The 15,820-nt window shown below is 34.9% G+C and overlaps 2 protein-coding genes and 1 long non-coding RNA gene across 14 annotated transcripts; 1 reads left to right on the plus strand and 2 right to left on the minus strand.

The window, feature by feature from the left end:
* Window positions 1-272: 272 nt before the first annotated feature.
* On the minus strand, window positions 273-13,242 carry up (Troponin T, skeletal muscle). 11 transcript variants are annotated; one of them, XM_067354933.1, is made up of 15 exons: window positions 13,124-13,242; window positions 11,002-11,047; window positions 9,853-9,876; window positions 7,414-7,431; window positions 5,236-5,266; window positions 4,930-5,034; window positions 4,748-4,844; window positions 4,636-4,672; window positions 3,585-3,690; window positions 3,298-3,516; window positions 2,866-2,958; window positions 2,690-2,770; window positions 2,309-2,387; window positions 1,553-1,631; window positions 910-1,126 (listed from the first exon to the last, which is right to left on the minus strand). In XM_067354933.1, the coding sequence occupies exons 2-14, from the start codon at window positions 11,025-11,027 to the stop codon at window positions 1,585-1,587; spliced, it is 963 nt and encodes a 320-aa protein (XP_067211034.1). In that variant the 5' UTR covers window positions 11,028-11,047; window positions 13,124-13,242; the 3' UTR covers window positions 910-1,126; window positions 1,553-1,584. The 11 variants fall into 11 exon arrangements, with proteins under 11 accessions (XP_067211031.1, XP_067211028.1, XP_067211030.1 ...); XM_067354930.1 differs by lacking the exon at window positions 1,553-1,631 and having other exon boundaries at window positions 273-1,126; window positions 13,124-13,240; XM_067354927.1 differs by lacking the exon at window positions 2,309-2,387 and having other exon boundaries at window positions 273-1,126; window positions 13,124-13,237.
* A 94-nt stretch (window positions 13,243-13,336) lies between these two features.
* On the plus strand, window positions 13,337-15,745 carry LOC105670291 (uncharacterized). Of its 2 annotated transcripts, none has more exons than XR_001100410.2 (3): window positions 13,337-13,476; window positions 13,939-14,379; window positions 14,621-15,745. It is a non-coding gene; the product is annotated as an uncharacterized lncRNA (long non-coding RNA). The 2 variants fall into 2 exon arrangements; XR_001100409.2 differs by having other exon boundaries at window positions 13,367-13,492.
* LOC105670290 (U11/U12 small nuclear ribonucleoprotein 35 kDa protein-like) lies at window positions 14,572-15,820 on the minus strand. The gene is made up of 4 exons (XM_012363727.2): window positions 15,667-15,820; window positions 15,148-15,366; window positions 14,784-14,997; window positions 14,572-14,701 (listed from the first exon to the last, which is right to left on the minus strand). Exons 1-4 carry the CDS (start codon window positions 15,667-15,669, stop codon window positions 14,595-14,597), a joined length of 543 nt encoding a protein of 180 aa, XP_012219150.1. The 5' UTR covers window positions 15,670-15,820; the 3' UTR covers window positions 14,572-14,594.

Raw genomic sequence — 15,820 nt, forward strand, 5'->3', positions numbered from 1 at the left:
CATTGTTTCGTTAATATACTCATTATGACGTCAAAGCGTAATTATTGCAATATCTTGATAATCAAAGCCGCAAGTGAATCAGCATATCCGTATAGCCAAGGTCGACACATCATATTTGTGCTAAAGACTGGAAAAGTATTGCACGACGCGATGCACTTCGAATTGACATCGAATTAACATCAAGCATTTTGAAACTTGAGAATATTTCAAAATCGTGAAGAATTATTGCGGGGGAAAATATTTGGTTTGAAGAATATTATTGAATCAGTGTGTTTCTTTTTGGATAGATGCTTTTACTATGTTATATGTGTTCTTGTTTATCGAAGAACGCAGAACTCGGGATGGTAAGTACATGCTGTATGGGCGCGCGAAACTCTGCATGCTCGTAACGGATTTTATATGATAAACCGTTTTATTTTAATGACTCGTGTGCCTGCGTTTGTACAATAATAATAATAATAATAGTAACAGAAGTAGTAGTAGTAGTAGCAATAGTAACAATTACAATAGGAGTAGTAGTAGTATAATAATAGATATAGTAGTAGTAGTAATAGTAGTAGCCGCGCAATGAATAGAAGTGACAGTCCACATACGGTAATAGTATGGTCTACTACAGAAGTAGCATCCGTCTCGTCCCAAACTCAGCGTTGGAATTTTGAGAAAAAGCTTAACGATGACGCTTAGGATGGCGACGAAGATCTGCAGCACTTCCGGAAGTGGATAAAAGACGTCGCAGACGTACAGGCATTTCTACTCTCGCCACTGACTACGTTCGACGGTTCGAGATACGTTAACGAAACTGTGCGATGATCAATTTTTTTTTTTTTTGAAATACGCTTTTTAATATTTGTGAAAGATGCCGAAGCAAGTTAGAAGTTTTATTCTTCTTCTTCCTCCTCCTCCTCCTCCTCTTCCTCTTCTTCTTCCTCTTCCTCCTCTTCCTCCTCTTCCTCTTCCTCCTCTTCGACTTCCTCCTTCTCGCCCGCCTCTTCTTCCTCCTCCTCTTCGAATTGCGGCTCATCGAGGTCGTCGTCAACGGCAGCCTTCACGTCTTCCTCACCCTCGGGTGACTCGGGATCGCCAGGCTTCTTGCCCGGTCGCTCGCCGAACCACTTAGGTAACTTCGCTGTTATCCATAAAAAGCAAGAGGTTTGTATAACAATAAAAAAAAATGCAAGATTGATTAATTCAAATTTTACAATAAAATTATGACAAAATAAGTATATATAAATACACACATATACACGTATGCAACATAAATTTTGAATTATATCGAAAAAAATTTTAACAATTCTTTAAAATATCAGCTAAAGTAAAAATCTTGTCTTTTCGGAACAAATTTCGAATTAATTTTCAAATACCACGATAATATCAAATATCGTAATAATTTTGTAATAATGTTAAATTAATTATTATTAAAAAAAATATCCTGAAGTTCTATCAGTACGTTCGCGCGTGTACTTAGACGTATCGAGGGGCATCGAAAGCTTTTTCAAAGCTCCTAATTCGATGCCTGCTCGAAGCCTGCCTCGAAAGTGGAGATCATACATACTCTTCTGGCGACCCAAGAACTGTTCCTTCTGTTCAGCCCATTGTTTCTCTAAGGTCTCCTTCTGTTGATCGGTCAGACCCTGAAACACCAATGGACAGAATGGCATGCTAGGAGTTATTCTCACACTTCGGAAAACTTTCGCCCGGGGAAACCTGCCCTCCGCACTGTTGCTTTTCCTGGGTCGTAAAAATCCCTCCGTGGCGAAGTTATGGCAGAGAGTTATGGTTCAGAATTAATATCACAAAGATTCTCTCATGAGTCCCATCCTTCAATGGGTTATGGTTTTTGATACTTCGCTCATAACGTCCGTAAATAAATATATAGAATTCACGCGAAATATAAATCAAACATCTGTCAGCTATCAAGGGGAAATACGTATGATACAATTTCTTGGGGAGTGACATGAAGTGACAAATTCACAAAAGTCGGCAACGTTATTACAGCGAGATTATTTTTGAGGTGGTGACTGCTTGTCGCGTCTCTCTCATGCTGGCAGTGCACGTGAAAACGTATCGCTATCGATGTGTGAGCACAAATACGATATATCGTGCTTTTATATACACCATCGAAACAACACGAACACAACAGTAATTTGGTTGATAGATACCTTGACCATTTCTTTTTTTTTTAGTCAACGAAGAACAATTAAAGAAATTAGAAACACGATCGTCGACAATGATTTTGAAGGGTACAATCAACAAGACAAGCAAGAAAAGGGTTGATACAGTGACAGAGAGAGATCACGATTGGACTCACTTTTGGTGCGCTTCAGAAATTGTTCACTTCTCTGTTTCCAGTTTTTCTCGGTCAGCTCCGCTAAGAGCGTGTCATAGCCCTGTGATTCAATCGACATATGCTCACTGATCACTGTTCTTTAAGTAGATTCATTCTTATCGCATTCGCCAGTTTATTATAAAGGGCAAGAATTTCTATTTTTACGTACTTTTCTTCACAATTGATGTCTTTTATTTTGTAGTATCTGTAGTTTGTAATTTTATTCAATAATATGGTGATATTTTTGATACTGCGTGTTCGACTGGCGTATAAGTGTTTGCGAAAAAGAATTCAAGGTGTATAATATCGTATTCTGGGTGGAAACCATCGAATAAGTTTTACAAAGTAACAAAGTATACTTACACCTTCGAAAAGTTTCTTCTTATCATCATAGGACCTAGTATCTACGCGACGTTCATACTTGGAGGCAACTTGGATCTTTGGCTGTAAAAAGAAAATATTTTAATTAATCTCCGTCATCTCCTTCCGCCATTTTCCTTTTTTTTATATGATAATACATTATATAAGAAATTACATACGGGATATTTTCCAGTTAAAGCCTCGGGATCGAGACCCTTCTTCAAGGCTTTGTGCCTCAGTTGTTGCTTTTGACGTTCCTTCAGCTCTTTAAGCTACGATAAAGCGACGATATCGATTTATCAATAACATAGCATAGACTATAATTAAACTCTTGTCCAAGCAACTCCAAACGGAATGATCAACGCATCTTTATTTTTTTATTTTTTTTATGAAAGCCGTATTGCGTATTAAAATATTATATATGTATAAATATAAATTCATTCTTTCTATATAAATTTAATACTACTTAAAATCTTATAACAAGTAAGAAATTTTTCTTTAAAATGTTATTTTTAATTTGATTAGAAATGCGATAAGTTTACGTTGCTCAGATAAAAGTGAGAAATTTTTAATATTTTTTACAATCGTTTCGATCAATCATAAAAACTCACATCGTAGTCCTGACGCTTTTGTCGCTCCTCCAGATCGTACTTTTCGGTTTCAAGTTTGACAATGGACTCCCACAACTCGGTAGCCTTAGTACGAAGCTTGTCAATAGATAGACCCTCAATTTCCAAGGGCTTGATGCGAATGCTAAGAGAGATTTTCTTCTCCTCTTCGAGCTGCTCTTTCGTCTTATTACGCTCGAGTTGCGCCGATGAAAGATTACCCTAGATTTACGTAAAGGTTATTCGGATTAAATTGTTGTAAGCAGTCGACAAAGTATTCGGTTACTCACCGCAAGATCCTTCTTGGTGATGGTAAAGTTTGGACCCTTTGCTTTGCTCTGATCTTTCATCGCTTGCATCATAGCCTGTCGTTTCTTTTCCGATTCCTCCAAGCGCCTAAAATATAATAAGTTAGAATAAATCAAAGCATAAAAATATTTTAAAATGTAGTAAAAAGTGTTTCATAAGTAGTGTACAAAATTCAATTTGTTGAGAAAATTATTTTTAAATTAAAAAGTATTGATACAAATTTTTGTTATATTTTAGATAGTTATGTAACCACAAGAGATCAATTTCATTAGTTTCATTTGAAACTCACATATACACAAGTTTAAAATCAATTGCATCGCTAAAATAAGACAAAAATTTTGCAGTTCCTTCAATTTTAATTAATTTGTTCTTGATAAATGGAAAAAGCATATTAAACCGCGACTATATATGTATATTTATAATGGATGATCGCGTGAATAACGATCGCGAAAAAAATGTCCAACTATCGCGAAAAAATATCACATTTCATAAATAAATAAATGCGTAGTATTATTGATTGCAAAAAATGTCACTTATCACCGTTAGTGACATATAAATAATTTTACATTCTCGCGATCATTATCTAAAGCTACTACTTTAGACGATCTATAATTCGCAACAGAGTGAGAAGTAGAATTCTATTTATAATTTTACGAACGGTATATTTTATATGTTTCTTATTACATAAATAGTTTTTTTATCTCGAATTCTATCGCGCATTTTATAGATCGTCTAAAGCAGGCTATAGCAATCATTTATAACGTAAATATTCATGTTTTGATTCTAATTAGTCGTTCTTTATTTATTTATCGAAATTCTACATAAAACCATTTTCATTTTCTTTGTTTTAATTTTTATTTTGACACAAATAAAAAATTTGCTTATATTTAGAGAGAGAAAGAGAGTAGATTCTATTTTTATACAATATTGTTACACAAAATAATCTTGCAAATAAATTTTTTAAATATTTATATACTATTATGAAACACTTTATACAAACAAATTGATAAGATTCAAAGATAAAACACCTACCTTCTCTTCTCTTCAATATCACGTTGTTTCTTCTCCTCTAAAAATTTTAAAACGCTTGATTAAGCTTCTAAATTTATGTAAAAGAGGAAATTATACGGATTAAGGTATTTACCAATTTCACGTTGGCGACGTTCCTCTTCCTCCTTCTTCTTCTGAGCCAATCTCTTCTCCTCGTCCGCGCGGGTGACTTTGCGCTTGGCTTGCTTTTCCTGAACAGAATACATTCTTTAGACACAGAACTAATTGAGTATAAAATTAGAAAAAGGAGTACATGGTATAAAGAAGTAATCATACCTTTAATTTCTTCAAGTCGTCCTCTTCCTTGGCTCGTTGCTTTCGCCATTCTGCTATGTATTCTTTGAGCTGTTCGTCGAGGTCACTTCTTTTTTGTTCTTGCCTCTGAATTTTTGATGACATATTAATTCTGCATGTATATTTGTATCTGTTTTAATAATCATGTTAGAACTCAATATTTCCCAATGTCAAGAATACACACAAAACGGTATATTAATATATTTTATTTTTCGTAAATCATTTGATAAAATTATAATCGCATGGGAAATTGTGAGTATTACATGTAATATTTGCAAGTACACTCACCTTCATAAACTCGATATTCTCGCCAGATTCCCTGAAGACGGCCGCAGCAAAAACAAAAGTAACTCTCTTTAAATCAAGACGGTTGAGCCCGCTCTCTGGAAGATCTCGCGAGATCCCCCAGGACTCCACACGCGATTTTCAACGTCCATCTCCACTACTTTATTATAACTCCATCCATTCTCTCTCGTAGTGCATATTATTCAATGCCGCTCGTCGCACGTATACACACACAGACAACACATGGGCGGAACAGTCAGACAGATAGATACACGAACGGATCAACAAAAAATCAGAGAAAAAGAAAATAGAGTGGAACAGAAGAGGATGAGGCAAAAACGATGTGAAAAAGAGAGAAAAAAAAGTGAAAATAGTAGATAAAAAAAAAGTAAGGGAATAGAAGAGTAAGGCAGATAATAAGGCAAGTAATGTGCAAGCATGTAGATAGAAGAAACCAAAGTGCGCACCGCCAGCGAATCATGGAAGAAGGCATTAATGAAAGTAGCGAAAAATCCTGTCTTGGGTGAATTCGTAATCAGAAGAGATATAGAGACAACAAGCTTATCGAGCTATCGGGAAATAACAATTTCGTGTGTATCGGTTCGAAATTGTTTTTCGAAATATTTAACTTTTACTCGAATTTTTAGATTCCGAGTTAGAAATCGCAATTCGTCAAAATTCATAAGAATATAATTCTTTTCATAAAATGAATTGCTCGAAGAAAATGTGAAATGTAGGAAGATATTGCGATGGTTTTTTTTAATTGCAATTATATTTTTTCAGTTAAAAACGTTGATTAAAATTTTCAATATTTTTAAACAATTTATTACGAAAAATACCATTGGGATGTAAGAACCATTTATTAATGGGATCTGCAGGCGTGTGTGGATATTACAATTATTGCTTGCGAGTCGATCAATTATGGCATAAAGTATCAATCAACATAATTAATAAGGGGAAATCGAACACAATGACGAGTTTTGAAATGTAAAAACATCACTTTGATGTAACTCGGACAAAAAAACGTGATTATGTACAATTCGTTAATTCGTTATTAATCAGAGAGACAAAACGTAAAACACGCGAGGGTACCAAAGAGAAATGAAGTAATACGAGGGGGAAGAGAGGGGCTTTGAACACTGACAACGAATGATTAGATATCATTGACAGGATTGAGATCCAGAACGTCACGTAAACCATTATTTGAATTTAATAATAATATAAAATGCAAATTGCAATTAAAACTTTTTTTGCAAAATTTATATTTGTATTTTCATAAAGTGTGAAATAAATTAGAAAGATTACGATTCAGAAAAAAATATTAAATCTGCAAATAATCGAAGTCCTATTTTTACCACGATTGATTAAATAATTTTGCTTCGGCGGCATGAATAGTGCGAATAAGAAAAATTCGCGAGAAAACGCAGACATTGCATCGTACGGCCAATAAGATCACGTCGGCGTTAGGGCGTAGTACATTTTGAGCAGACGTCGGTCTGAGAATAAACTGTGTTACGTTATTGTGCATATATTTATGAAACGCCTGGCAAGTTCCCAAACAGCTCAAGTATCGTCGCGCATTTAATGTTATGCAATCTCGCCATGGAATATTTACGCGTCGCCCAACGATGTATTTCGCTGACACACCGCTTTCAGAAAATATTCCATTATTCGTCGTCATCGCAGGCCAATGATCGCGCTATCTGATTCGTTTCTGTAAACAACATATCCTCCACGCGATATAGATAGAAATTGGCAAATTTACAACGCGCTGTTCGATCGTAACACGAAATGTCGAAGCGTTTCCTATGATCTCATTCCTGCCAGAATGTAAATTTGTGGGGCTGGTAGCCGGTTTCACTGACGTCAGATAATTTTAATTGTAATTTTCTTGTCATTTTATCCTTCTTTAATTTCCCGAGAAAGGAGTCAAAAGTCCGTCTGATCATTACTCATTGTTAAATATGGCTCGTTAACATCAAACTTACAAATAATTTAATTGCTTTATTAAATCTCGTAAATAAAGAAGAAATAATGACTGTCTTTACGCAAAGATTAAATTTAATCAACGTCTGGAAAACCGAATTGAGGGGCGAATAAAGGGGATTTGGGGAAAAGAGCAGTTGAAGAACAGGGAAGGTATATTATTGACGTGTAAACACCTCGATATATTCAACTTACTTTTGGGATGCCCTACCCCTATAAAAAAAAGAAAGTACAGATTCATTAATAAGATAGTGTGACTGATCGTCGCTTACGTAGGACTGCACAAAGCTGCACGTAAATTATAATCGGTATCGCTCGTCTCCAACTTGCGCCTTTCTTTCTTATTTTTTTTTTTTTTTTTTTTCTGTGCAAACTAAATCTGAACTGCTCGATTGATTTGAGCGAGATTTGGTCTCGTTTCAACATTTATTGCGAGCGTGATCGGTGTACATTGCTTTCACAATTAAGCGGCTCATCATTACTTTTCCTCAACAGGGATCTCGTATGTAGCGCTTTGCAAAAACGTTTTCGTTGCCCAGTTGCCGTAATGCGAGTAACAGAGGCTGATTAGGCGACAAATATAATGATAGGCACGACGAGGACAAAAATAGGCATGGAGAAATGCGGGTGAGAAATGTATACTTTTGCGAGTATAATGAGTAGCCTGTGTCCGAATGTTTCTGTAAAGGGTCTCATGTGTATTATTGTATACATCGTGTGTTTCATATATGAGATATGTGTGCGAATATATCGTCTGTACATAGAAAAGCGCGGTAGCGATGTTGTTTTTTAACCATCGACGCAAACAGCGGCACAAGACAGACGTTAAGAAGACAGCGAATACACCCGCGAATACAAAATATATTGTTCCAAAAGTTGAAAAACAAGAATGATCACATCAACAATCTTTTTTGAAACAGTCTTGTAAAAGAAGAAAAAATAAAAAGAATGTTACTGAAAAGCGCCTCTCGATGCATTGGTGCAAATCAAAATAACATATACATTTCAATATAATCACTTTGCAGCAATATTCTTCTTTTATATGCAAAAGTACCCCAAAATAAATAAAATATGCAAATATTATTTTATCCACTGTATAAAAATTATTCCATAAAAAAAGATGGATAAAGAGAAAGATAGTGAGGGGAGGAAACGAAGGGAGAGACTGAAAATAAAAACAAAAGGAAAAAAGGAAGAAATTGGAGAAGAGAGAGAGAGAGAGAGAGAGAAAGAGAGAAAGAGAGAAAGAGAGAAAGAGAGAAAAAGAGCCAGCAAATATACTGCTACAAAAATTCTATGCAAAAAAAAATTACTGCAGCGGCACAACGTGTGTAAGATGAAGAAAACAAAGTAAACAGAGTGTACAACAGAGAACGGACGAACAGTGAAAGATTACACCGACATCAAGACAAGACAACGATTAGACAACGAAAAAAAAAGTTGGTAAACGACACTGACGACAGTGCGTAAATGCACACCATTTATTGGCCGAAAAAAAAGGAGAGACGTTTAGTATTTGTCGTGTGCAAAACTTACTCGGTCTTCTTCTCCGGCTGCCTTTGATTTTGACATTTTTTGTATCGTACCGCGCGGGTCGATTAGCCGATCGGTCGATGACGAGTGATGGTGGTTGGTTTGATTGATTGGTTGGTTGGTTGGTTTTGTGTGTTGTATGTGGAGATACACACAGACAGAGAGACAGGGAGTGAGAATAAACAAAAAAGAAGAAGACGGAATTCATAAATCATAGTCCGAGAGAATAATTTAATATGTAGCACGCGCGCAGATGGGAAGGCAATTAATCATCGCTGTGCTTCTCTCGCTATTAATTTCTATTAATTTCTAACAATAAGTTAATTGTGCAGCTAACTTTTGTAAAATATTAACATTTTTAATTATTATTCGTAAGTTTGAACTTGATGTATGATCTTAAAATATTTTATTTGTAATATTACGTTAACTTTAAATAAAAATAAAAAAAATAAAATTAGCGTAATATTAACAAAATTCAGCGCAACAGTGATCTAACTCATTTTTTCTTAGACTTTGAGAAAATATAATATTTAAAATTTTTATTGTCAAAACTTTTAAAACTTAAGTCAATTTTAATACTGCAAAGTTAATCTTTTTTTTAATCCGATACTTTAATAATTTAGCGAAAGAAGCACTTTGCAACTACAACAAAAACTATTCCAAAAAAAAAGAAAGGAGAAAAGAAAGAAAAAAACAACTCTAATCTGCAGCACGCAACTTTTTGAATTTCTATAAATATTTCTCGGCAAAACATTGGATCAATGTTACAGATGAAACACCGTATCTTTTAAAAACACACTTCTATTTTTACGAAAAAAAATCGGATCAGGCAGCAGCTAATTTTGATATTTCGGTTAAAACTGATGCTATCTGCTACAAATATGACTATCTATATACACACGACTAGCAAGAAAAACGACTTCGTGACTTTTACGAGATTGAACAGCTTTAAAAAGATCAAAATACCGCGACGCGTTTTCGCAGTAGCTATAGTAGTCGTTACAAGCCTCTGAAACTTACTTCCTGAAATGAGAAAATGAAACAAGTCAAACGTTAGAAGGACACTAGGAGCAATATTAAGGAATTTAAAGGAGCACTTACACTTCTTCGACTTCCTCCTCGCTGCTGCAAAAGAGAAAACGGAAAAAAGTCTAGTTAGTCGGAGCGAAAACGGTGAGAGCAATTGTTTAAACGTGTAACAAACGGGGGTGGGGCAAGGGGGGGGGGCCTGGGGAGCTGCTCTTGCAAGTTAGGGGTTTAGGCTTTTAGGGTTCTTTTAAAAGCTCTTGTTTTTTTTACACTACTTATCTTCCACGAGTGTTAATTTATGGTCTGAGTGTGCTATTATTCATCAAATTTTAACTTTATTTACTATTTGTAAATTTAAAGAATCTAATTTTTCTATGTCGGTTTTGTAGTAAATCTTTTCAAACACTAAAGTGTCTTGTAGTAATAAATAATTAATTGAAATAATTTAATTTCAAATACATGCAAATTGCACGGCAATACTATTTTCGAAAATTTAAAGCGGAAATGCATATAATATATAAATATAAAAGGAGGAACAAAAAAAATAAAAGAAAAATTAGGCATAAAAAATTATCACTAAATAATATTTTAATTTATACAACTATTTGTGATTCTTATTTTAATTGTTCATCAAGGAATTCGTGCAATTGGGACATTAAAAAATGCACTAAGGGGTGAACATTGAGACGGCACAGTTAGATAAAAGTGTAGAACAGCACATTGGAATACGACCAAGCCATAGATCATGGGCACTGTTCGATCTTACGTGAATGATATTTATTTTGCTTGAGTACGCTTTATATAACTTGACAACAATCATCGAACGTCAAAATATTGTCTATCGCTGCTTTTGACAAAGATCTGTTTCTCGAATCTGCAAATCGTCTCGGGCATATCTTGATCTTTCTCTCGCATTTCGATTTACGATAATCGTCTCGGAGAACAGCGATATCATATAAAAGACATTATTCCATAAATCGTTCATTTTGAAAATTATGCAAGTCTATTTTTTTCAACATTTTATTAAATTCTAATAAATCCATCATATCATTTCGTAAATGTTTTTTTTAATGTCATAGTGTTTTAAGAACTCTTGAACTTGCATTATTTACAAGTTTTAAAATAAACGATTTAAAAATTACAAATCTAAATAGATAATAATTTGCAGAATCAATTAATTAAAAAAAATTATTGATTGATAAATTATCGTCAATTACTTACGAGTATTGGTCCTCGTCGTCAGACATGTTGGCGGCTATTTAAGGTACTGCAACACAAAACGAGAAGTTAATTATAAAGCTTGTAAAATTAATAAAAAAGAAATTGAATTATAAAGCGATTAAGTAAATGTCATTCTTTTATATTAAATGTTATAAGATCGCATTTTTTATAAAAGCTGCAGCACACTGCACTTTTCACAAAATATAATTGCATAATTCAAATTGTTGAGTGGCGTATTACAACACTTCCTTTGACATCTTTGTGCAAAATAGTTGAAAGAGGAACAACGAAATATTCTACGTAATGTTAATTTTATCTTTTTAACGCTCAGTACGCTATCACAGCTTTTACAGCATTTAAGACCACGGACATAATTTGATATCATCTTTAATCGAAATCGATTTCTCATTTACACCAGTGTCACTTACATCACTTATCAACACTACGATAAACTTAAAGTGGAAAAGAACACAGAAAGAAATGTGAAGGAATGTAAAATTGAACACCTCACTGATTATAGTTTCACGTATTGCAGAAGTCAGAAGAACCAGGGGTGGAAGAGAGGTGGAGAGGGGTTGAAGGGAGCGTAAGAAGCAAACATGCTCGAATGTAGAAAAATGCACGCGCAACCGAACCTTGCGTGGAAAGGGAAACGAGAAGAAAGTCGAAGTTGAATGGGCCGGATGGCGCGCACCAATGTTCCCGACGTAATCCGATACTTCGAGGCGAGAAAGAGAAAATGCCAGTTTGCTAACCCTGGCCGCAAGCTCGGCGTCGCAAGCTCTATAAGGAGCCGTCCCCTTCTCTCCTTCGTCGCTCTAATTTTAGAGGTACAACATGCTCGCTCGTTCGGTCTCTTTATTTTCGTTTCTCTCTTTCTAAGGCCGTTTCTCGCGAGATTGACGAAGGATCCGCGGAAACCAAAGTCTCGCTTTGTCAATTACAGCATTTGTAACACTAGACGATGATCGAAAAATATTTTGGAACAGTGCGAAAATATTTCAAAGATGTCCGCGAATTTTTCGACCGTCATGTCTTTTGAACTTTTGCGCTGTATTTTTGTCTTTTGCTATTTAATAAATTTATTATTTAACTTCTATCTATTTTTTATCTTGCATCACTTACATTTAGTATTATAAATTTTATAATTTTAGATAAGATTCTTTTGATCTCACATATTTCTCACCGTAGCTTCTCGCGGGACTATCTCTCCTATTTTTTAATATTATTGTACTTTTAATTATTTTATTATTCTTGCCGGTTTTTATAAATTGCATTTTATTCATAAAAATAAATAACAAAATCTTAAATTTCTTCATTAATTACGTGATTTTGCATTAACAAACTTTTATCCATACGTAATCATTCATTAGCATGTTTATTACATCGTTCAATTTGCACTGAAGGCAAACTTTTTTCATTAAATCGCACTGATGAACTCTTTTAAGTAGATAAAGCCGCGCTATAATCAGACATTTTCGCGAGATTTTTTAACCAATTAAATCTTCGCGATCGATAAAAAAGCGCTCACAGCAAAACAACACTAAAAAAATTCTTTCATATAAAAAAAGAGATATTTTTATAAAAATTACACAATTTTACGTTGTTTTCTTTTAAAAGGATTTCCTTCTGAGAAAAAATCATATGACTGACTTTTCAAAGCTTCGTTAAAGTATTTGCTCGTTCACCGAGCTATTTCGCCGCGCATAATCGATTCTTGCTGAAGCAAACGTGGCGAGAATTTTCATATTAACTACAATACGCGTTGATTTCACGTTCACACAACAATCGCACTGCAAAAGCACATAGACACAATTCATGGCAAACGTCTTCAGAAAGCGGAAATGACGAGCAGGTGAGGCGGCTTTGATGTAAACGATAAGAAATAATAGAAGAATGAAAAGAGTATAAATTAACGAGCACAGTATGAAAAAATGTTGAACTTACACTCGGGTGGTGTTAATGCGAGTGGACGAATGCGTGGATGCGCGCGCGTATAGGTGAACGTGTGTGTATGTGTGTATGGGCGCGCGGGGTAAATGATTCTTTTTTTTTCACTAGGGTGGACCAGCAGCTGTGAGAGCAAGGGAGGGTCACACACTTCGCCGAGAGAGACACGCACACAGGAGGAGAGCTCGTCCCGGTGGAATGTGGAGTCCGCGACAGCCTGAGCCGCTCTGAAGTCCGAGAAATCGCGGCTGGACATCAGCAAGGCTCCGGGCAGCGTGCCCGCGCTCCGGTTAGTCGCTCTCATCCCTCTCTATTAATAGATCGCAGATCCGCGTCCGTGGACCACGCGAGAGCGATACGATCCTGGCTGTTACTATTTTCGTGTCTCTTACCGGCACGGCGGTCACGCCGCCGCAAATACTCGCCGTTTCTACTAGCGCTCGGACTCCGCTTTCTGGCCGCAGCCGCCGAATCGCAGAGGCTGCAATCCGCTCTCCACGTCGTCGGCAGATGATTGCTCCAAAAGTAGGCCTGTTACGATGTACGCCCCCGCCCTCTTTCTCTCTTACTCACTCTCTCTCTCTTTCTCTCTCTCTCTTCTTTTTCGCGATGACTATTGACAATGAAAAACCAGTAACTCCCTTTGCCTATCGTTTATAATATTCTATGAAAACGTTAAAATTAAAAAAATTTTGTTTTAAAATATATCATATTTTTTGTATGCCAAATTAATGTGAGATTTATCTTTTTGTGTTTGTAGTATACGTATAAGAGTTTCGATTTTTAATTAAATATGAATATTTTTAAAATAATATACACAATAAATACGAACACTTTATTAATAGTTTTTTTAAACAAACGATGACATTTTAAAAGACTACTTTAAAAGTCTATTTATTAAGGTAAAAATATCCTTGCGAATATTTTTTTTCGTATATTTATAACACATCTAATAATAAATAATTATGTATTTCTAATTCCAAACAGCACACATCCACGTCGTCGACGCACGCTCTTTGCGATTTGCATTGGCTGAAAGTGAAAAGAATGCATCGCGAGAACGAACGTTAAAGAAACCGGGGCAGGATTTCAATTTTAGCGATGAAATAGGAACCGCTATGAAAGAACGTGGGCTGAGACGTTGGTGAGGTGCGGGGCTGAATCGTGTGCAAAAGAAAAGAGCCTTATCAGCGTCGTCAGTGCGCCTCAGGCTGGAAAGCTTTAAGCTCGGAAGCGTGCGATCTGTATCGAATCGCGGAGGTGCCTCCTTATATGGAGAGAGACGTATGTGGGAGACAGCGACGATGCGGTATAAAGTTCCTCACAAAAGCGAATATGATCTTGCAGCGAATCATTTTGTGATCACCTTGGAGACATAATGCAAAATCATTCGCGCAATTCAGGGAATTATGTCTCATCATATCTGTGGTATGTTAAAATAGTAAGATTAGTACGTAAAAAATATTCAAGTAAACGCTACCCATGTTTTTGAATAGCAAAAATTATATTGAATATATATTAAATATTTTATATTTTGCATAGCATTTTATTAGTGTTTCTAGTGTCAAAATAATAGATAAAAATATGTAAGGGATAGATTTAAGAAATAAATAATATAGCAACAATTTTAAAGTAGATATTATTTATCTTTTTGGCTTTAAAATATTAGGAACAATGGGTCGTTTGAACGGTCTGTCCTTTCCTCCAAATCTCAGCTGCCCTGATTCTTTCTTGCCACCGAAACCACCTCCTGAGAAGATTTAAGTAATCAAAAATTTGTATAAAACATTTGTATAAAAAGATTGTACAAAATGTAATTGTTGATTACATACCAAGTCTCCTTGGTTTCCATCCCTTCATGCTGCGACCACATTCATAATCAATAAATATGTTGTATCCTTTTAATGTAGCATCAGTAGTCCTTCTTAACACTCTTCTGGCATCATCTTCACTTCTCATTTCTACAAAACCATATCCTTGAGAAAGTCCAGTTACAACATCCACTATGACTTTTACTGAACTAACATTTCCATACTTGCTGAAAAACTAAACAATAATCATTTGAAGTTTATTAATAATGATATAATATAATGTTTAATATATAATTTAATAAAATTATACACTGCAAGATATATTCACTTTTGTGAGAAACTTTAAAATTACTAAATATATTATTTTATAAAGCTGTGATAGTACCTCTTTTAGATCTTGTTTAGTCACTCTTGGACCAAATCTAGCTACAAATAAAGTTCTTTCTGGTGTAGATTCCAAATTGTGTGGTGGCTCATAGTGCATCTGTATTGCCCTACTAACAGCTTTATCATGAGGCTCTGTATCTGTCCCATCAATACTCCCTGCCTTTAAAGGATCATACTTTTTAGCATAAGGAGTCCAGTTTTGCAGTATATTTTCATCCTAAAATGCAAAGTTTATTTTATTACAGAAGAAATCATAAACTAACCATTATTTAATAATATTCACTTTTCAATATAAAACATTAATTACTGTTAAAAAACATGTATATTTTTTTTATGCTTTGAAGGGCCTTCAATCTATCTCCTTTAGGCAGGTTTTTTAGCACTAATATTTAAAGATAATATAACCTAAAACTGTTCGTGTAACACAATCCTATATATGCATTTAATTTAATACTAGTTGACACAATAATTTATTTGTTATCTTATTGTTCTAATTGATAGAAGAGAAGATACTCACCATAATTACAAATATATTTATAAAATCAAAACAATTCTTATGTATTTCGTAAACTACCAAATCACATTTTCGACCAAAACATCAGCTGATTGTGCTGCTATTATCGTACATGAAACGCCAACTATGTCCATCGACAAGAACTACATAGTCATGT

The sequence above is a fragment of the Linepithema humile genome, chromosome 5 (genome assembly GCF_040581485.1).
Source record: "Linepithema humile isolate Giens D197 chromosome 5, Lhum_UNIL_v1.0, whole genome shotgun sequence".
NCBI lineage: Eukaryota > Metazoa > Arthropoda > Insecta > Hymenoptera > Formicidae > Linepithema > Linepithema humile.

Coding starts and splice junctions, on each gene's coding strand:
- up (XM_067354930.1), bottom strand. CDS start 11,027: ATGTCTGACGACGAGGACCAATACTC. Junction 5,035..5,235: donor AGAATATCGAGTTTATGAAG/GTGAGTGTACTT, acceptor TCAAAAATTCAG/AGGCAAGAACAAAAAAGAAG. Junction 1,127..2,308: donor ATTTCTGAAGCGCACCAAAA/GTGAGTCCAATC, acceptor TATGGATAACAG/CGAAGTTACCTAAGTGGTTC.
- LOC105670290 (XM_012363727.2), bottom strand. Junction 14,998..15,147: donor CTAAACAAGATCTAAAAGAG/GTACTATCACAG, acceptor ATTATTGTTTAG/TTTTTCAGCAAGTATGGAAA. Junction 14,702..14,783: donor ATGGAAACCAAGGAGACTTG/GTATGTAATCAA, acceptor AAATCTTCTCAG/GAGGTGGTTTCGGTGGCAAG.